Genomic DNA, 19,520 nt, shown 5'->3' on the forward strand with positions numbered 1-19,520 from the left:
TTTTAGGCTCATTTCAAATATGTATAGCTGCTATATAATACATCATCCATCGTGTTGTTTAGATATTCAAGCCTAAAGCACTTACAAAATCTTTCAATTTGTACCAACAAGGCACGTCGAGGTACTCTAGAAGATATGAAAAATACAAGGTGCAACAAAAAATAGGATAAAGAATTCCATAAACGCTACAACACTCGAGCCGCTCCTGAATGCCTCAATAGAGTTTCTTCTTATCATGCTTTTTGGTTAGTCTTCTCTCTGCATTGACGAAAGATCAGGCGGTTTCATAAAATTGTCTACACCTTCTGCAGAAAACTCCTGGACCATGGGGAGCTGCCCATTGGGACTATGATGATAGTTTGAGGAGTTTTCAGTCCTGAGCTTAGAAAATCTAGAGCTGTTCCAAGGTAAAGAAGTTGGGTTGGATCTGAATCGAACCGCACCATCTTCACGGGGTAAAGGGGAAAGTGGTGGCTGGGCATTCTCATCCTTCTGTTTTCGGCAAAATTTATCTTCCATGATATCATAGAAATCAGCTGTTCTAACTTCCTGAGCAAGAGCGCACCAACAACAGAAAAGCCACTGTGTGCAATCTGCAACTGCTGGTTTTCCACAAAAAATGTTATTTGCAGGCAAGTTGAATCTCTTCCTCATTTGGATCCTCCAGTATCCACCATAGAGTAAACCAAACAAACAAAGCACGACACCAGTTAATCCTAGAGCTTCCCTGACAAACTCATTATCAATGTTGATGGCAGCCAAATTGAATATCCAAAATGGAGCCATGCAAAAGAGGACAAAAGTCGCAATATGAACATACATATTCCCAAACCCAAGTCTTTCCATATTCCACCCAAATACACAAAAACAACAGAAAAGAGAAAGATAGCCTATGGAAATGTTGTCCCAAACATCAAATAGACCCCCTTTCCATTTAGGTGCATATTCAACAATCCTATGCTCATTTCTCAAAGCAAATGAAAATCTTTTTTCCAAAGAATTCCTCCTTAGATGGCTGAGTTGAGTACTGCCATTAGTAAGAGTTTGAACCTGCCCTTCCTCATCAACTTCAGAGTCATACTCCCTCCCAAGGGGACTTACGATAGAGTATACACCTGCTATTGCTGGAGCAGCAATCGCAATAGAGAGACAGATACCGACACCCACAGCAGGTCGTTTGGATCGTTTGTATCCCAAGTTAAGGCCACATAAGGCATATTGAGCAAAGCAATTTAGATGGAGTAACGCAACTACCACCATCATATGGGCCCATTCATATGGCTTGTAAGTACCATTCTTGCAGTATATTTTTCTGAGCGCAGAGATGTCCTTATTCTTCCACCTGCAGAGAAGCACAAGGTGGTGGAATCGCTTTGGGTGCTGATACAGACACATGAGAGTGAAAAGAGCGTTGATGATTTGATTATTGACCTCAAACCAGGTATTTCTCTGTGACTTATTTGGCAGGACACCATTTAACATACCTGTCATAACGAGAAAAAGGATTGCTCCTGAAATGGCAACACAGATTATCCATAAAAGAAGGGCCATGTTCAGCGGGTTCTTTATCCATTCTTTACAGACTGTCCTCAGAGACTGCCAATCAATCTTCTGAGCTAGAACCCCACTGAAACGTTCTCGGAAACCTAGGCCAGTCGAAGAAGGTACAGAACGTGAGATTTCATCTTTTTCCTCTGCAATCTGACAGAATTTAGCTGATGAAGAAGCTAAATTGCTACTGGAGCTGATTTTCAACAAGTGCAATCTACTGGGAATAATTGATGACATGTCCTTATTACCTCTTCTAGGATTTTCATCACTCAGTAGTCCCTTTCGGGATGTTGAAACATGAAGAGCTCCATTTCCATTCGCCTTAAAAACGTATTCGGTCGGACTTGAGGTTGATTCTTCCTGAGCTTCAGTAAAGTCTTCCCCATTACTAGTTGGAATCATTTTAGTGCCAAATTTGAGTTTTACGAATATCTTGGATTCCAAAAATTCTAAAATCAGTAAGCCCACAAACCACTGCAAAAGACTACACCGTGACGCCAATCACTGAAGAAATCCAGAATGCTAAACTACACTGCTCAGATTCAGAAAATATGCGAGGAAAATTTCAGATTGTCACTCTTTGTGGAGAATCAGAAAACATAAGACGGAACCAGCTCATCTAGGAAATACTGATGATGCTACTGTTCTGATAAACAAAGGAAGCTGATGAAATATTTGAAGAAAAAAAGGAATGCATTTAGTTGACTTCAAATTAAAAACTTCACTTCTATCCAAGAAGAACATGATTGATATAGCATGCTAGTTGAATTACTGTCTGTAACTATAATGTTGTAATATTTCAAGTACAACTTTAGAACTCAACAAGGTAAGTAACACAAAGACCTGGGGTTCTCTCACCAGCACATACTTGTTGTCTAACACCTTGTGAATTAAAGTTGATTAATAATTGGCTATCAAAACATTTAGGTCACAAACAATCCTTCAGGAATTAGTTAGTGATAATCCCAAAAAATTGATACAGAAGGAAGATAATTTCTACTTGTTTCATTCCATTTCCGACAGAACCCACGGTAACCACCAGAAAGCAACAGAATTCTATGACAAGAAAGATGAAATTGCAAGCTTTTATTTTTTTTCATATATCCACAGCATGATGCAAACCCATTCTTATTAAACAGATAGAAAGTTCCAATGAAACAAAGGATAACTAGAAAAGCAACGAATCAAACCACGAATTACAACCCATTAAAGAACTCACTTTAGACCGACTCCATATCAATTCCTGCATTCTTGTTAAAGCCCAACACCAGAACCAAAACAACAAGTAGAAACTGCCATATTTCGGTCGACCCAGAAAAGAAATTAGAGAATGATAATCAAGAAAATTGTTGATAAAGGTAAACAATACCTCTGAATGGTGGGTATGGTGGATGCCTCTGAATGTTCTTCTTCATCCATCGTCAAAGAGCTTTAGCCGCGTCTGGCCATCGGTTCAAGATGACGACGCGGCGTTGAGTCTTTTGGAGTTTTCAGCTTTGCAAAAGCGGGGCAATTGCCTATGTTTCTTTTTCCTCTTTACTGTTTTCTCACTGTGTCAGCATTTGGAAGATTCTCAGCACTCCAGACAAGACTTTGTCCTTCATTTGCCTTTTCATTTTTTCTTTTTAGCTCTGGGCCCTTCTTTTTTATTGGTTTTACAGTTGTGCGCCATTATTTTCTTGGTTTTACCGTTGTGGAAAACAAAGTGGAGCCACGGGGACCATGGTACCTGCCATAAAAGCTTTAAAGGCTACAGCATTTTCCATCCAAATACAAGAGCAACGCTTTTTTTTTTTTTTTTTTTTTTTTTTTTTTTTTTTTTTTTTAACATAGTATCCTAGTCAAATGTCCTGAATTTGAACCTTGACTCTATCATTTACCTTCCATTTCAATTAAATATTCCACGTATTGGGTCTCACCTTTTAAAAGAAAGTCTGAACCCACAATGAAGGGAGTGTTAAAGTATTGATTAAGTGATTAAATTTACCTATTCTTATTAACTTAAACTTTTGGAATAAATGATAATTTAACAATTTGAGATTAGCCAATTAGCCAAACAAAAGTAGCTACTCTATTATTTTCTGAATATAACTAGGGGAAAAACAAATAAATAAATAAGTGAAAGGATAATGGGTTTGAAATAGTTTAGCTTTGAGAGTGGTTGATCTTCCAGCAAAATAGTCGGTAAAATCTTGCAGTTGGTAGGTAAACGAAACCGGCGGTAGTTTTCGGTTTCATAGACCTTACATCCGTAACATCCGAGAAACTAAGCACTACGTCATCGTTTTATGAATGCCCATAATACATACACAAAAATCTGTCCGAGACATTACTCGAAGGCAGACGTGCCTTATAAGCGCCTTCCCCTCAACAAGAGATGGGCCATTTTGTTGAGGTGTGTTGGATTAAGTTTCTAAGTTCGTTTGAAAATCTCTTGCCTCTCAACCGTTTGTTGTGATTTCCCCTTTCCCCTTATCCTATTCTTTCAAAAGAAAAAAAAATGTCTAGAAGAGAGACAGAGGCTTACCACCGCTTATGCATATGGTAAGCCTAGTTAATGATAACAGTTTTTTCTACCACCCTAACAAATTCAAGTAACAATTGACGTAACAATTATCACGATAGTCAATAACTAATTAATTAATTAATTAAATTGACAAGTCATATCTCTTTAGAGTGAAAAAATTAAGAAACAAAATTTGACAAGTAAATCTCGTTATTTAGTGACTAAGATGCCACATATAAACTTATTGTAAAAGTTAAAATACCTTAAACGACACTTAAAAAAGTATAATAGTATGTAATTCATCTGTTTCATTCTGTTCAAATTTTAAAGAAACGTATTAAAAATTTGGCATATAAAATAAAAAACAGAAACACGAGTATATTATAGATATGCACAAAAAATTCAAGACTAATGTATGTTTTATAAGTATAATATTAGGGTTTATTTAACTACGAGCCAAGGAAGATCAAAATAATGCAATTTAATTAAGCTTAACAAAAGTTTCAGGTTCAATTTACTTGCAAAAGTTTATCTCAAACCCGACTATACAGACAGTTGTTTTCTTAATCACACGTTCAATTACAAAAGTACACTTTTTGAAGAAAAGAAATCAAAAGACAGACTGCAAGAGTGTCAGGTGGATCTCTCTAATGCCAAATCAAGCAGCAAACGGAAGAACTGGCGAGGATATATGGGTGGCTGCTCTGTAAGTGCCTGAGATGTAAACAGATCTTCCGTTAAGAGATATTATTTTTTGCAAGAGTAACGCTAAATACTATATTTTTATCCTACAATTTATCTAGCAATGTTGACGTAACACCCTAAATCAACCTTTGAATTTTATTTTTTCTTTAATAATGATTAATCCGATAGTTAATTGAGAGTGTCACGTCATATTTATTAGATAAATGTTTAATAGAATTATAGCATCTAGTATTTTTCTTTTTTAAAAGATTCTGTTGAGGATCTAGGCTTGTGGCATCCTCTATTGTCAAAGTATTGATTAAATGATTAAATTTATCTATTCTTATAAATCGTGATTTAACATGGTATCAAAATTAAATGTCCTGAGTTTGAACCTTGAATCCGTCATTTACTTTCCGTTTTAATTAAAATATTACACGTATTATTTGGTCCAGATATAAAGAGAGTTTTAAAGTATTAATTAAATAATTAAATTCAACATTTCCTAATTCCTATCGGCTTAAGTTTGTTGAATAAATGATCATACCTTCAAATTTTATGCTTTTTTTTTTTTTTTTTTTTTGAGTTGGACCCCCCAAAATTACTTTTTCACCCTAAAAAAATCTTTTTATTTTTAGTTCCCCTATCTAAAATTTTGGTTTCCGCCTTGATTGTGAGAGAGAGAGAAAGTTGATTTACCTGATGAATCAGAACAGTAGAAGGTGTCATTCCAGGCACTGTATTAACCTCTATGATCAACACCTGGAAACAGTGAAAGTGGAATTAAAAAGATGTCCACAACAATCAATCAGGTCTTCCATTAATGACTCATGATTACTCGAAGCCAGTGTCTTTCATTTGAAAATGGCAGCACATGTGGAGCCGCAAGACTTAAATGATTCACACCACGAGATGACATTGACTATCTCTTGGTGGCCCTATACAAAAACACAAGCCAAAAAAGAAAAAAAAGAAATCAACATACCTCTCCGCTGTCAACATTGACAAATGCATCAATCCGTGAAAATCCTTCCAGTTGCAGAGTGTTTGCAATGAGTTCAATATGTTCTTTACATCTCTCCAAGGCCTCTTTACTGATTCACGGAAAAGAGCAAGACACAAACAGTAATTCCAAATAAATACAAAGATATTGGAAATTTGGAAGAGTGAAAAAGTAGGCCATGACACAGTATGTTTTATAATGAAACAATACAGGTTCCAAGAGCTCTGCTACCAGTGTGGTGACACATACAGAAGTGTAAGAGTTCCTAACCCTACCTTGATTATTCATTATAACAAAAACAAGCAGAAAACTTAAAACATGAAACAAAGAAAAGACAGCCACATAAAAATTTAATTAATGATAATAGTGCAGATGTTTGTAATACACTACTTTAGGAAGATACGTATCTTCCAGAAAGACAGCATCAAGAAATAATGGACCAAAGACATTGTTGTCCACAGAAAACATGTCAACATGAAAGACACATTAGCGCCACAGAAAGCACAATAGAATCTGATGCCAATAAATAACACGAAATACTGCGTGTCAAGGAACAATACATTACAGTACTGTTCATGTACTTTTTTTTTTTTTTTTCATTTTTTTATACTTTTCACTACTAATCAACATCAAAACATTCATATTTTTTTCACTTTTTTATATCACATCAATAATTTTTTATTACTATTCAAATAAAAAAATTCACTACAATACAAAACTTTTTCACTTTTTTATACAAATTCTTTTTATTTTATATCACATCATCACTTTTTACTAATTTCAAAAACTAACAACCCATTACTCTATTCTGTTCTGTAATGTCACTTGCCAAACAAGCCCTATATGACACAACAGAATCTGATAACCAAATTAAAAAAGACTTCATTTTCCAAATAATGGGATTCTTAAAAAAACCTGATAATTGATAATGGGGGTGGAGTCAGATTGATGCCAGTCCCACCTGTCAACCAAGTAATATCTTCGTAAGGTTTGGAAATTAAAAGCAGTGTGCACTAGAGATTGACAAAGCAATGTCCTCATGATGCAAAACAGGAAAGTTACATCCTGTTCCATATTTTTACTTCTCACCATTCGCTTGATCTTTGGTAGAGGCACTGCTGCTGAGCATCAAAATTGAGCAGTAATAATTATGCAAAGATAGGGATGCTTCACCCGCCAAGGGTAATTTGGCCAAATCCCTAAAATAGGATCTATCTTTACATTTATATGCTTTAGACATTTGCTCAAAGGTGATACAGCATCATGTCAATAGTGTAATTAATTATCGACACGCAAGTAAAGTTGAGGAAAACAGGAACCATAATGCACTTCTGGGTTTTAATTTGTGCAATAATGAATAACTACAGGCAAAGACATACCTTGGAATTTCTCCTCTAGTGATAAGATATCACCAGTCTCCTTGACAGTAACACTAGGACTCAATGAGCGCATGAATCCGCGCTTTCCTATAACACCAACAGTTACTTCCACCCATCTACTGCATCCTTTCCACACAAGGCGATGTCCATTTTCATTTGTGGATTTGGATGAAAAAATTATCGCATCAGTCTCAATAAAAGGTTCAAAGATTAATAGATCTGGAGGAGGGTTTGGCATCTCAATCACTCCATGTGCCTGTATATCAATGAGAAGGACAGATATAGTGTACAAAATTAGAAGTCGATAATGGCATTTCAATTGTTGCATGCATAAAGCTAAATGATGATTGAGGGAAATCTATAATAGCTTAATACACTGCAAGTGAATTTGAAGAATTGAATTTACATCTTCGTGAGAAATGTAATAAAACCACTCACTTAAGTGGAGAAGAATAAGAAACAACAAACTCTATACTTTCAATAATGATAAATGGCAAAATGGTGGATTTATTAATGACTTTTCAGATAGCCAGGATGTCAAAGAATAAAAGACAATATACTTCTGAATTACATATATCTCATTCACTTCTAATTCAGGAATCTGACAGCTCCCACACCCGTTGTCATGCTTGCTTGCATCAGGCAAGTGCTGCCTTCTATCCTTTCATTTCCTTACGGATTTTTAAGCAAGTTACTTTGCAAAGTTATTGGCCAAACAAAGAGTATACTGCTTGAGGTAAAGCAACGTTGCATATCATATTTTAAGACAAAGATACTTGTAACAAATTTTACAGATAGGACAGGCCATATTGGCAACCAAAAAATAAAAATAAAAAACCAGTATATGTACCTTTGACAAACTATTGGAAGGAATCCTTAGAAGGCAGTCCTCCAATGCTTTCACATACACTTCAATGTCCTTGGCACAGCTGCATGGACAAAAAAAAATTAGTACCATATGATTGAAAACTGTACAACAAAATTTCACTATAGGCATAAATGAATTAACTTGAACAGGTGACATGTTTTCCAACATCCAATCATCAATAGCACATGAAAAATGAAATTAACAAGGGGTATAAACCTACCATAATCTTGCAACCCCAGTTGAACATCCATCTCTTGCTGGTTTAACACATAATGTTTCACACTGAAGCTTTGAGGTCAAATCATGCCATATATCTAGTATGGGCATGTTCAGGAGATCGTCTATTCTCCGTACATCTTTGTTTATGGTAAGAACTCCCAAGGTTGCAAGCTGTATATATATCAAGAGATTTAATGCATGCCTATGGCTATGGAGGAAAAGATGCAACCCATACCAAGGAATAATGATATTAGCAAAGCAACACTTATATTTAAGAAGATTAGTTGCCATACATGGTTAAGAGCAAGAGATGTTGCAACTTTGTCCATACAAGTCTTTGAAGGAATCACTCCAGGGCCTTCAATTGAAAAATGAAAAGGAAAAATGGGAATTGATACCAGGAGAACTTATATCTCTCTTAAAACACTTGTTGATAAGAAAAGACCTGTATAAGAAACTCCTTCAGCTTCCAACATAGCCTGAAGTGTACCATCTTCACCAATGCCTCCATGCACTACATATAATAATAGATAAACCTCATAAAGACCAAAGTATAACATGTTATAACATATTACATGTGATGATACCTAGCAAGTGAGACATATATTTCTTGTCTTTTTATATCCACAACAGCGGAAGTAAGAAAACTCTTGCAAAGATTTGTCAATAAATTCTATTCATGCATCATCTCCTGCAAAGATGATGCATGAAGTACAGTCTACATATTGAATAGTACATTACATAAAGGGTGAACTTTCATTAAATTAAAAAATAAAAATCTACATTCCCAACCCACTCATCAAGCATTAGTTTTAAGTTATTTGGAATTTGACATGGAGAGAGAAAAAAAAAAGTATTATTCCATCACTAGAAGAAAAATCGCAGAAAAGCAAAACCTGCAATAAAAACTGTTGCATGAACTTCCTTGGCTTGCTTGATCCATTGCTCCAAAGAAAATCTCATAGGTGGTTCATCAGCAATATCAAACCCTGTGAACCAACTGTGTTTTGTCAGACCTTCCATGAGATCATTCATCACTATGTTCCGTAACTGAGATGTCAGTGCAGCCCGAGCTGGTTCAATTGCCTCTATGCATGCAGCAATCACTTCTTCTGTTGTGTGTCTTAGCACAAGAGAATAACTGTAGACAAAGAAATAAATTTACAGATTTCGAGTGTGTAAAACAAATGTATAAAAAGCAACATAATGGCCACACCAACCAATCTATACATGCTTAAAAAATTACAAAACCTTGGTGATGAGAAAGTCATCTATATTTATCCTCAGCCATGCTCTATCAATGTTTTACATTTATGATACAGCTTGTTGAACTAAAAGTTAACAGAATGATCTCCAGGGTATTAAATCTATGTAGAAGATATCGCAAAAATCATTACTGAAGAAGCAGATAAACTATGAAAAGCAACATGATACAGATGCGGGCGATGGCAACTTCTTGTATCTGACTCTAAAATAAACACATTATTTGTAAATGCATTTAAACATACTGAAACTATGGACAGCCTTACGTGATGTACACATTGTTTTCCTTTCTTCTGCCCCTAGAGAGAGAGAGAGAGAGGGGAACAAAATAATGACACTTACGGTAATGACCAAACTGTTCTGGAGCTCACATCATTTTCCTTATTGTCTGAATCCACACTAGAGGAATATTCACTTGTGGGGGCAAGCAAACATGGAGTTACTTCAAGCTGTCACCACCAAATATGCCAACTCATCATTATATGATATCTGGAATGCACTTTGACTAAATATGAAAAATCTTTTAAGTACAATATAGAATGTAAATGCATTTTTTTGTTCAGTAACAAATAACCAAAATTAATTTTGAGTGCATTCATAGAATAGCCTGCGAAAATTCCTCTATGCAGACTCGTAACATTTATGAAACATTCCTCTTTTAAAAATCTGCTGTGAACCATCTTTGAGATTTTGCACCTATACCAGATTATGGATTAAAATTAAGTGATTGTGAAAGATCTAACTGTAAAAAAGTCAATTCATGCTTTACTCATTCATCATCTAGACAGAGTCTAAAAAAATTATAAAAGAAAAACTCTAAAAGCAATTTATGCTTCAGCAATTGCACCACTAAACCATTGGGTAAGCAGGACCACTTCATATACCAACATCTCGCTGAATGATACTTACATCACTAAAAGCTTGCAAATTGAGCCAAACATTTGTTCCACTCATAAGAGATACTTGCCGCTCAGATGTGTCCCCTCCAAAAATGACATAAACTTTGCAGGTGCTTTCATCGTTGGAAATTACTTCTCTAATCTGAGAGGACTTTGATCTTCTAGGCAAATGACTTGATCCACTACCAAATGATGCAAGATTGGGAAATCGCAAGCAAGCATGGTAAATAATGCTCCGAAGAATGTTTGAATGAGAAAATCCAACCTGGATATTGAGATAGTAACTTCTTTTTTATTGTTAAGTAGCAGCATAGAAAAGATTATTAATATAATGATTGAAGGAATTAAAAGAAAAAACAAAAACATAAAAAGAAAGCACACCTTTAAATGATTACCAAGCTATGATTTCTGGCATATGCCTACCAACAAAAGCCCCTTTACAAGGGCACCCAAAAGGCATGAAACTTAATATTGCCATGGCAACATTGCTAAAGATGCCTTATAATGCACAAGGTAGCTTTACAAAATTTCCATCAAAAAAAGGCAAAATGAGAAAAAAAAATTAAGATGTTTTTCTTACTACTTCAAAACACTATGATGACAAATGATCTCTGAAACCATTTAGAAGCTGTCATAACTTCATTCCTTCACAAGATTAAATTCGGAATTACCTTTGAAGCTTGCTGAAATAAAAAGCTGGTCTGCTCCATTCCGCTGATCTGATACGTATAACAAAAATCAATATGGAACAAGTACGAAGAATCAATAGTGGTCATGAAACTGGCAAGGATAATCAGACACCCAACTTACCAGGTTGATATCATTAAATAATATGTTACCCGATTGAGTCCTTCCAAATTTGCTTTTGGAAAATGACAACATATTAACAGAATTAGGCAAATACCATCCATCGATTCGGGCAAAATCACGTAGGCCAAGCCTTTGGAATAACAAAGATGCTCCTTCTCGGATAACTTCAATTACATCTATCGGAAAACGAGGTGGAGTGTGATAAACAACCTGTATAGAATGCATAGAGTTCTGACAATTAGAAAGATGAAAGAGAGCAAAAAAAGGATGGAATGTATTACCTCATTATACAGTCTAACTTAAGAAATAATTATTGCATAAATCCTTTTTAACATGCACAAATGCATTTAAGGATTATGTATCGATGTATTTACATGTGTATGCAACATTGCAAGATGCACCATTGCTGTACCTGCTGTGTTGGAAGATACTTCCTTCGGTAATTAAAAATTGCATCATTCTCTCTTGCATCACCACTGCCATGGAATTGAAGCTCCACCTGGTCATTTAAAAATCATTCTAAACATTCATTAGCCAATAATTAATGACACCCCATACAAAGTAATAATAGTTTCAGCCATGAAGGTCTAAACATTCCATTACTTCAACAATTTATTTTTACTTGCATAGGAAGTGCAACTTATCTCGAAATGAATGTTCAAACCCTCCCATACCTAGACCTGATATTTCAACTTTTCAGCTTATTTCATATTTACAAATTATTTTGTTTCTACAGCAAACAAGGTTTAACCCATAGTTTGAGCTAAAAGTCCATTTTCCAACCTATATGTTAATCCTTCAGGAACTCAACTGCAGAATAAAACAAATGTATCACATTTATGTCAATTTTCTCCAAGCACCTTTATTACATAAAGATTATAGATCAACCTTGATGTATTACAAGCACTATAAAGATAAGAGGAAACATTCCCATAACTATTCTTATAGATACAACTAAGAATATCAAACATTTTTAATTTGAGGATACAGAGCCCTAAGGCATAGCATCATTCTGTTTAGAGACCACTTTATGGCTGAGTAATACATCCAAGTACTGATATTGTATTTTTAAACTAAATTTAATATTTCTCATTAATCACAAAAAGAGGATTCGCTTAGCAAAACCCTTCCGTAAAGTCAGGATTTGAAACAACCCTTTGCAGTATTGATTTTCTTATTTTTCCTTTTTCAATGCAGTATATAATTTTAGTACATTCTATAATTATTAATGAATCAAAGGAAAAAAGACACTGAGACAGCTCATACCTCAGTTGGCAGTAGTACAACAGGATGGCAATCCAAACCAGACCCCACATCAAGAACAATAGCTGTAAACTCACTCCCTCCCTCAATAAATATTTCAATAAGGACTCTATCATCAATTCCCTATCAATATTGCAAAGAGCAAAGATTTTATTAGATAAAATTTATCATTCAGATGGTTTTGGAGTCCAAAACTTCGCAGCCACATCTTGAAGAAAATTTGATTTCATAATTCTATACCTTCAATTCATTTCTATGCAGTTACTTTAAGTAACATGTTTCTTTTTTGATTTTCAAAAAATCTCATTTCCCATTTCAAATTAGTCCAACGTTTTCAATTATGTTGGCAAAATTTTAACCAAGCCTTGCAGTCAAGTCTCAAGAAAACCAGCTTACCTCTGAAATAATTTCATTAGCTTTTGTCAAAGAATCATGCACACCATATGCAACTTTAACACCAATGCTTGATCCAGCTCTTGCTGGTTTTACCTGAAATAGTATGAGAAAGATCTTCAACACATCACAAACTTCTAACGGCAACATGAAAAATGTGCCTTACCACAACTTTCCCTGAGTAAGGGTCCAGCTGGTTTCTAGCAAACCACTTTGATAGTTCAGATTCGTTCCTTTCACTTCCCTAAAAGTCATTCCAGTAGTCAGCAGAACCAAAGAGTTTGCAAATTCAACTAAATCTAAAACTGAAATAACCACTTGAATCTGTCTCAAATCTCTAAAGAACTATTGAGAAAGAAACTAAAATCAGAAGTAGTCAGTAAGCAGATACTGGAATATGGAGCCTCTACCATTCACTAAATCATTAAAAGGGGTGCAACAATTCCAAAACCCAAAATAGCAAAAAATTCTTTTGATTACTTCTACCAATCCAAACTAATTATCCCACTGCCTGGGAGCTTACGATCTCAAAAGAAGCTCTATATACAAAATATTCCATATAATTATACTTAGCATCCAAAGGCTACTCTTAATTAAAGCTAAAGGTTATAAGATACATTTTGTGGTGCTAAACAAAAATCATTAAACATATATGAGAAAAATGTCACGGCTTTGTTACAAAAAATATTATGCATGTAGAATTGAACATATATGTAGTTATCCTACAGGGCAAACATGACAAAGTGTGATTAGTTATCAACGAATATAACTTGGTTGAGAAAATACCAGCACTAAAAAACTAGGTGCTGTTATGAATCCCAGTTTGCTGAGCTCCATAGACGCATCATACTGCCAATTAGTCAATAGGACAAATGGTTAGTGTTTTTCCTAACAAAGAAGTAGACGGTTCTGACATAATTAACATTAGACAGTATACTAAGGAGATGCAAAGATGATTTTTGTACAGAGTGTCCATTTCATGTAAAACAATGATAATTTTGCTGGATTTTATGTATCTGAGATTCTTTTCAGATTAGGAAAGAGGGTCCATGCTGTTAGTTTAGGTTACGTAACATAATTAATGTAAATTCCAAACTTCCATCATTAAAAAAAAAATTGCAAATATGAAGATACAAGAGGTTCTTGTATTCAGCTTGATTCCTGGACATGTGCATCTTACATAAAAAAAATAAAATAAAATTTAATACTCAAGTCACCTTATACCTGGTTTCTACCACATGCAGCTTGCAAGTATAATCTTGGAAACCAATGTTACAAGAAAACCCACCTAATGCAGGCCAAATGACATCATCATGCCCTCAAGATGGTGTAAAAAATATATCAAGGTTCTAGATGAAGTCTTCCAATTAAATGTCCTACATGTCATGTTAGAATTGGCTCCCTAGCAACTTTAAGGTCCTATAAATGTCTGGTGTATAAGAGCACATGAACCGATTCTGGCGTCAAAATACAGAATGATCTATTATAACCTTATATATAAATAAAATTCTTTTTAATGAGACCAAAGAGTTTCTTTTACCTTGTCAAATGCTTGAAGACACTCATTTGATCCTGTGCCAACGAATGGAATATTATATTCTTCCAAGAGCTCCTGAAAATTCAATCATGTGCAGCCATTTTACTTAGATCCTATCAATCCATTACCCCTTCAAAAGTTCAAAAGGAAAACATATACTGATGTGTATTTGTGCTTGTGTATTTGAGATGTAAAGAGCTGTAATATAATAGACCTGAATGCCACCATCTTCACCAAATCTACCATGTATAACTGGGAACACTAAGTCTACAGAAGCAGCAAGATGTTCTGCAAATTCAGACAACGACCGGAAACCTTGGGCAAGGCTATAAAACCCAGACAATGAGCCATATCAACATTTTCAGTTACAAAAAAGAGAGTAAATACCATAGTTAAAAGGCTATCTTACTTTTCAAGTTTAAAATCAAAATCTGCAGGAGTATTTGAGTATGCCTGTAAACATGATATAGGAGGAAATTAAAAGACAAAAAAGGTTCTTCTAAGAAGAAGGTTTTTGCAGGAGCCTGTTAATTTGTTTTCATCTAATATGCATGTTCTGAGACGATTAAATAATTCATAAGCAAAGAACCACTAATTGATTTTAGATGAGAACAATAATAAAAAAAATACATTCGTTCCTGTTGAGTAACTTGTTGTTCCAGGGATCTTTTAGTGAATTAGTTGCATGTCAACCCAGAACAAATAAATAAGCCAAAGCATATAGAGTCATGGCTAGAAACTACAACCCAAATAAAAACTCCAAGGGAAGCGAAGAGCCAGATGAATAAAACACATTCAACAACTCCTCTTGAAGCGGAAAAAATGGACACCAAGTGGAATATTCATTGATAACTACATGAAATATGGTTAGCCTTATCAATACATTAACAAAAAAAAAAATCTGGATAGGATAATCCCATAGCTAAGACCTAGAGGCAATTCTGGATCATCTCCTGAACCTGGACCTAGAAGCTTAAACCTCCCTCACATGTTCTATTTTCCCAGAAACTAAATAGATCCAAGACTTTCCTGAGACCATTCTGTCCTAACCCATATTGTATTTCTAGTAGTGCTTAAGTGTTTCTATGTCCAATCTGGTGAGAAAGGAGCTCTGGAACCTTTCATGAAACTACTAGAAATGTGTGTAATATTTCTCATAAAGTTATGTATTGGGCAAGAGCTAAAGTTAATACTTTCCGCAGTTTCGAATCAGCTCATGAAAATGTGACTTTAAAGTTCATGGAGCTTTTCTGAGGATGTTTTTATGCATGGGTAATTATGTAGCCATACTATAATGTTCTCAAGTGGGGACGCAACTTTATCTCTTGAATAAGTCATCTTCCTAACTCGAAAAGCTCTGTGATGTACTTCTGACTGGTGTGTCTATGTGTTCTGTACAATTTTTCTTCCTTTTATATAATTACTTACCTTACCCAAAAAAAAATTGTTTCTATGTCTAGGATTCAAGTGAAACAAACATCTTGCAACTGTGTATATATGTGTTGATATTCTAGATAAATGCACATTGCACAAACCTGAGCTGAGGATATTGCAAACGCATTGAGATTGCAATCAATGTAATAGCAACTCACACGCAAATCATCTCCCTGGTACAAAATGAAACAAACTCATCTAATCAAACATCAAGAAAACCAATATAACCATGCCTCCTAGCTTGAATACTGCAAACACACCAATAGAAAAGCATCACACCAGGAGTCTTTGTGCTGTATTTTCAGAATAGTGTTTCAGTTGGGTTTTGTTGAGTTGTATAGATTGGTTGTAATTCTTTGGCTTCTCTCCGTTGAGGAGTCTTTGTGCTGTATTGTTAGCTGTTATGCAGCTGGGTTCCAGTTGGGTCTTCTTGCTGGAGTAAACTATGTAAAATTTGTGTGGAATGAAAAAGCTATTCATCCAAAAAAACAAAACAAATTTTCACTTACTCTGCCTACTTAGTAGTTCTTCGTTCAATTAGAAACTAATAAGAATAAAATGAAAGACATCAAGTTCCTTTTCCCATTTAATTTCATGGGAACCAAACAGCAAATCAACACCTCTACAAATGTTGAGTACAAATATTGAGTACTACACGAACCATTATTAGATTTTGCCGCATAATGGTAAAAATCTTGAGTAGAACTCGCATTTAAAAATCAGTTTTCAAGATGAGGGTGTCCAAGAGCAATACACATGGTTAAGATTGTACTTAAGCCATGTAGGACATTTAGGATCAAAACATACCACTACGCTCCACAGCTAACGTCCCTGATGGCCCACTCTATTGACACTGGCCTTATAGTAGTCCCTTCTCTTTTAACAGCTCCACTTATCTATCAGTATTTAATGACTTAACACTATGGTCTCATTTGGTTTGTGGAATGAGTATTCCATTAGAAAAATGAATAGTTATTACTGAAAATGAAGGAATGTGGAATGGAATAGTTATTCCCATTCCTTAGTTTGGTGATAAAAGATATGTCATAATTGGAATTGAATCAAAATTGCTAAAAAAATTCATGTGATTTTTTTTATTTTTTTATTTTTTCTAAAACTAAAATTTTAAAAAAAAATCGAAAAACATTTAATTGTCTGCCACAGCAACATCAACGTTTTAATTTGTAATTTTTTAAGGGATGAAGGGTTAAAATATAAAAAATAAAAATTGGTTTTTTTTTTTTTTTTTCAGAAAATGTTGTCTATTAATAATCCTCTAATTTTTTAGAGGAATTTGTATTCCTCTTCAAAATGAATAGTTATTTTATATGGAATAGTTATTCCTATGGAATAATTATTCCTAGAAATAGGTCTATACCAAATAAAAGAATAGCTATTCTGTAAGAATAATCATTCCCTTCTAAAAGTTTATTCCGCAAACCAAACGAGGCCTATATCTATACATAGTACAAGACATTTTAATTCAGCCTATATGTTACCATTTCCTTAGGCTCAACCAAAAAGTTGCAACTCAGTCAATCCCATACCTAGTCAATTTCATACTCAACATGATAACAAATTATACGAATCTTTGGTATAACTCATTATTAAAAACCGGCTTGCAAAGGGCAGGTGCCCAAAAGCTATAAACAAGATTAAGATTGTACAATACACATAATCAAGATTGTATTTAAGCCATATATGCATGTAGAACACTGATTAGGATCGTAACACTACGCATGTACAAACATACTTACATATATCATGTGTCTATACGTACCTGTATATTATCAAGAACCGATCTCGCAGAGTTAAGCGAAATTCCACGCTCCGCGGACGGGCCTCCACAAACGAGACCGACTCTAAGAACCCTACCTTTCTCCTTCGAATTCTCTTCCTTCTCCACAACCCGTTCGTCCACAACCTCCGCGGTGGCGCGTGGAACTCCAAAACCGGAGCGCTTCGTGTGTGAATAGCTTCTCCACTTCTTATTCAACCTCACTGAATTCGGCGAGAGCACAAACAACTTGTGAGCAGTAAAGCGAGTGTTCGGTCCAACGGCGTCGTTCTGCTGCCTCTGGCGGAGCAACGCGAGCTTCGAAGTGTGAGCGATCGAGGCCATCGGGTTTGGTGAGAGAAGATGGTTGGATTAGAGAGATTGGTGAAGGTTGGTTTCAATGGTTTGGCATTATAGAGTGAGGCTGTGAGGGGGTGAGCGAGCAGGATGATGGTGGTGGTTTGTGGCTTTGTGCCGTCTTCCATTTTCGTTTAAAGAAATGTTCCAGACGGCAGAGTAGAGAGCGCCAATTTTGGACACGTGCGTCTTTCGCATTGGTCGTTGGTAATTTTGGACACAGTGCGTCTTTCGCATTGGCCGTTGGTGTGTGTCTTTTCTCGTTGGCTTTACATATAGCATTTTTTTTTTTTTTTTTAATTTGGTTATATATATATAACTTATTGAGTAAGGCCGGAAATCATAATTTTATTTAAAAACACAGGGATAGATATGCTTTACTCTACATGACGTAAAAGCTTTATATTCGTAATTTTTAATCAATAAAATATTTAAATTTTTTGTTAAAAAAAAAAAAACTCTATAAACCAACAATCATTTTTTATTTAGCCTCATAAATTGATAGGTGTGATACTTAGGTCTATCAAAATGCGATATTGTTGCAATTTAGCCTCATCTATCAGTCTTGACTATTATGTTGGACAAAAAATCAAATATGACCAAACTATGTTGAAAATACACTTATTTTGACCATTTAAAAACTAAAATTACCCTTTGTAATTATTAATTAGTCGAAAAATACTACTTTTTTTTAAAAACAAAAAAAAGAAAGAAAAAAAATAAACTTATTAGATATTTGGGATAAACGTAGAATAAGTCCGCGTGGTTAACCTATGTAATAGTCTCAATTAATTTTAAATTTTTTTTCTTAATAAAGACTGATCTAAGGATTGGTTAACTTGGTTGAAACTATAACATTAGCATTATGAAATATTTGTAAGATAAAAATATAATTTTTAGCATTACTCAACTTTCTTTATCAATTTAGAACTAAGCAAATATGTTATAATACTAATTAATTATTAAAGTTATTTTTTAATTAATTTTAATTTTTTTAAGGTAAATAATGATTTAAGCATTCCCAACAACTTACCGGTAGCGCCTTTGCTTCCCTACATATAGGAAAAATATCAAAAAAATCACCCACAGCAGATACCCTATTGGTTCCCTAAGCATTGTGAATGCTACAGTTTTACCCAATGTGTAGGGAACTAATTAAAAGAGCTTCCTTATTTATTATTTTAATACAAAATATTTTTCTTTCCTCTCTCATCTCTCATCTTTTTGTCTTTTTATTGGAGATTATGTTGGAATTTTGTGAAAAATGTGAGGTTAAGTACAAACTTATATTTGTAAAGCAATAATATTTAATTGATATAAGGAAAGATAAATGAAGCTATCGTGGAGTGTATTTAAATAGGGAAGCAAAAAGTAGTTTTGTTTCTTAAATTTAAGGAAACTCAATGAGAAACTGTTGTGAATGCTAACATGGTATAAGAGTAGAACCCCATCTCTTTAATTCACCTCTTATTTCAATTAAATATTATTCACGTTAGGTCTCATTGATTGAAAAATGATTTGAACTCTTATGTGAAAAATAATATTAAAATATTAACTAAATGATTAAATTCATCATT

General features: G+C 34.5%; 2 protein-coding genes across 8 annotated transcripts; both read right to left on the reverse strand.

The window, feature by feature from the left end:
- On the reverse strand, positions 1–3,101 carry LOC133873022 (uncharacterized). 6 transcript variants are annotated; one of them, XM_062310734.1, is made up of 2 exons: positions 2,921–3,101; positions 1–2,083 (listed from the first exon to the last, which is right to left on the reverse strand). In XM_062310734.1, the coding sequence occupies exon 2, from the start codon at positions 1,951–1,953 to the stop codon at positions 247–249; it is 1,707 nt and encodes a 568-aa protein (XP_062166718.1). In that variant the 5' UTR covers positions 1,954–2,083; positions 2,921–3,101; the 3' UTR covers positions 1–246. The 6 variants fall into 6 exon arrangements, with proteins under 6 accessions (XP_062166718.1, XP_062166716.1, XP_062166714.1 ...); XM_062310732.1 differs by having other exon boundaries at positions 1–2,192; XM_062310730.1 differs by having other exon boundaries at positions 1–2,197.
- A 1,419-nt stretch (positions 3,102–4,520) lies between these two features.
- LOC133873127 (uncharacterized) lies at positions 4,521–18,090 on the reverse strand. Of its 2 annotated transcripts, XM_062310851.1 has the most exons (24): positions 17,590–18,090; positions 15,911–15,982; positions 14,785–14,828; positions 14,590–14,701; positions 14,379–14,450; positions 13,625–13,687; positions 13,005–13,082; positions 12,842–12,934; positions 12,449–12,568; positions 11,595–11,681; positions 11,183–11,392; positions 11,044–11,091; positions 10,383–10,637; positions 9,816–9,922; positions 9,107–9,351; positions 8,656–8,724; positions 8,504–8,568; positions 8,212–8,381; positions 7,974–8,052; positions 7,124–7,379; positions 6,660–6,705; positions 5,727–5,835; positions 5,441–5,503; positions 4,521–4,771 (listed from the first exon to the last, which is right to left on the reverse strand). In XM_062310851.1, the coding sequence occupies exons 1-24, from the start codon at positions 17,929–17,931 to the stop codon at positions 4,691–4,693; spliced, it is 2,886 nt and encodes a 961-aa protein (XP_062166835.1). In that variant the 5' UTR covers positions 17,932–18,090; the 3' UTR covers positions 4,521–4,690. The 2 variants fall into 2 exon arrangements, with proteins under 2 accessions (XP_062166835.1, XP_062166836.1); XM_062310852.1 differs by lacking the exon at positions 15,911–15,982.
- Between the last annotated feature and the right edge of the window lie 1,430 nt (positions 18,091–19,520).

The sequence above is a fragment of the Alnus glutinosa genome, chromosome 7 (assembly GCF_958979055.1).
Source record: "Alnus glutinosa chromosome 7, dhAlnGlut1.1, whole genome shotgun sequence".
Taxonomy (NCBI): domain Eukaryota; kingdom Viridiplantae; phylum Streptophyta; class Magnoliopsida; order Fagales; family Betulaceae; genus Alnus; species Alnus glutinosa.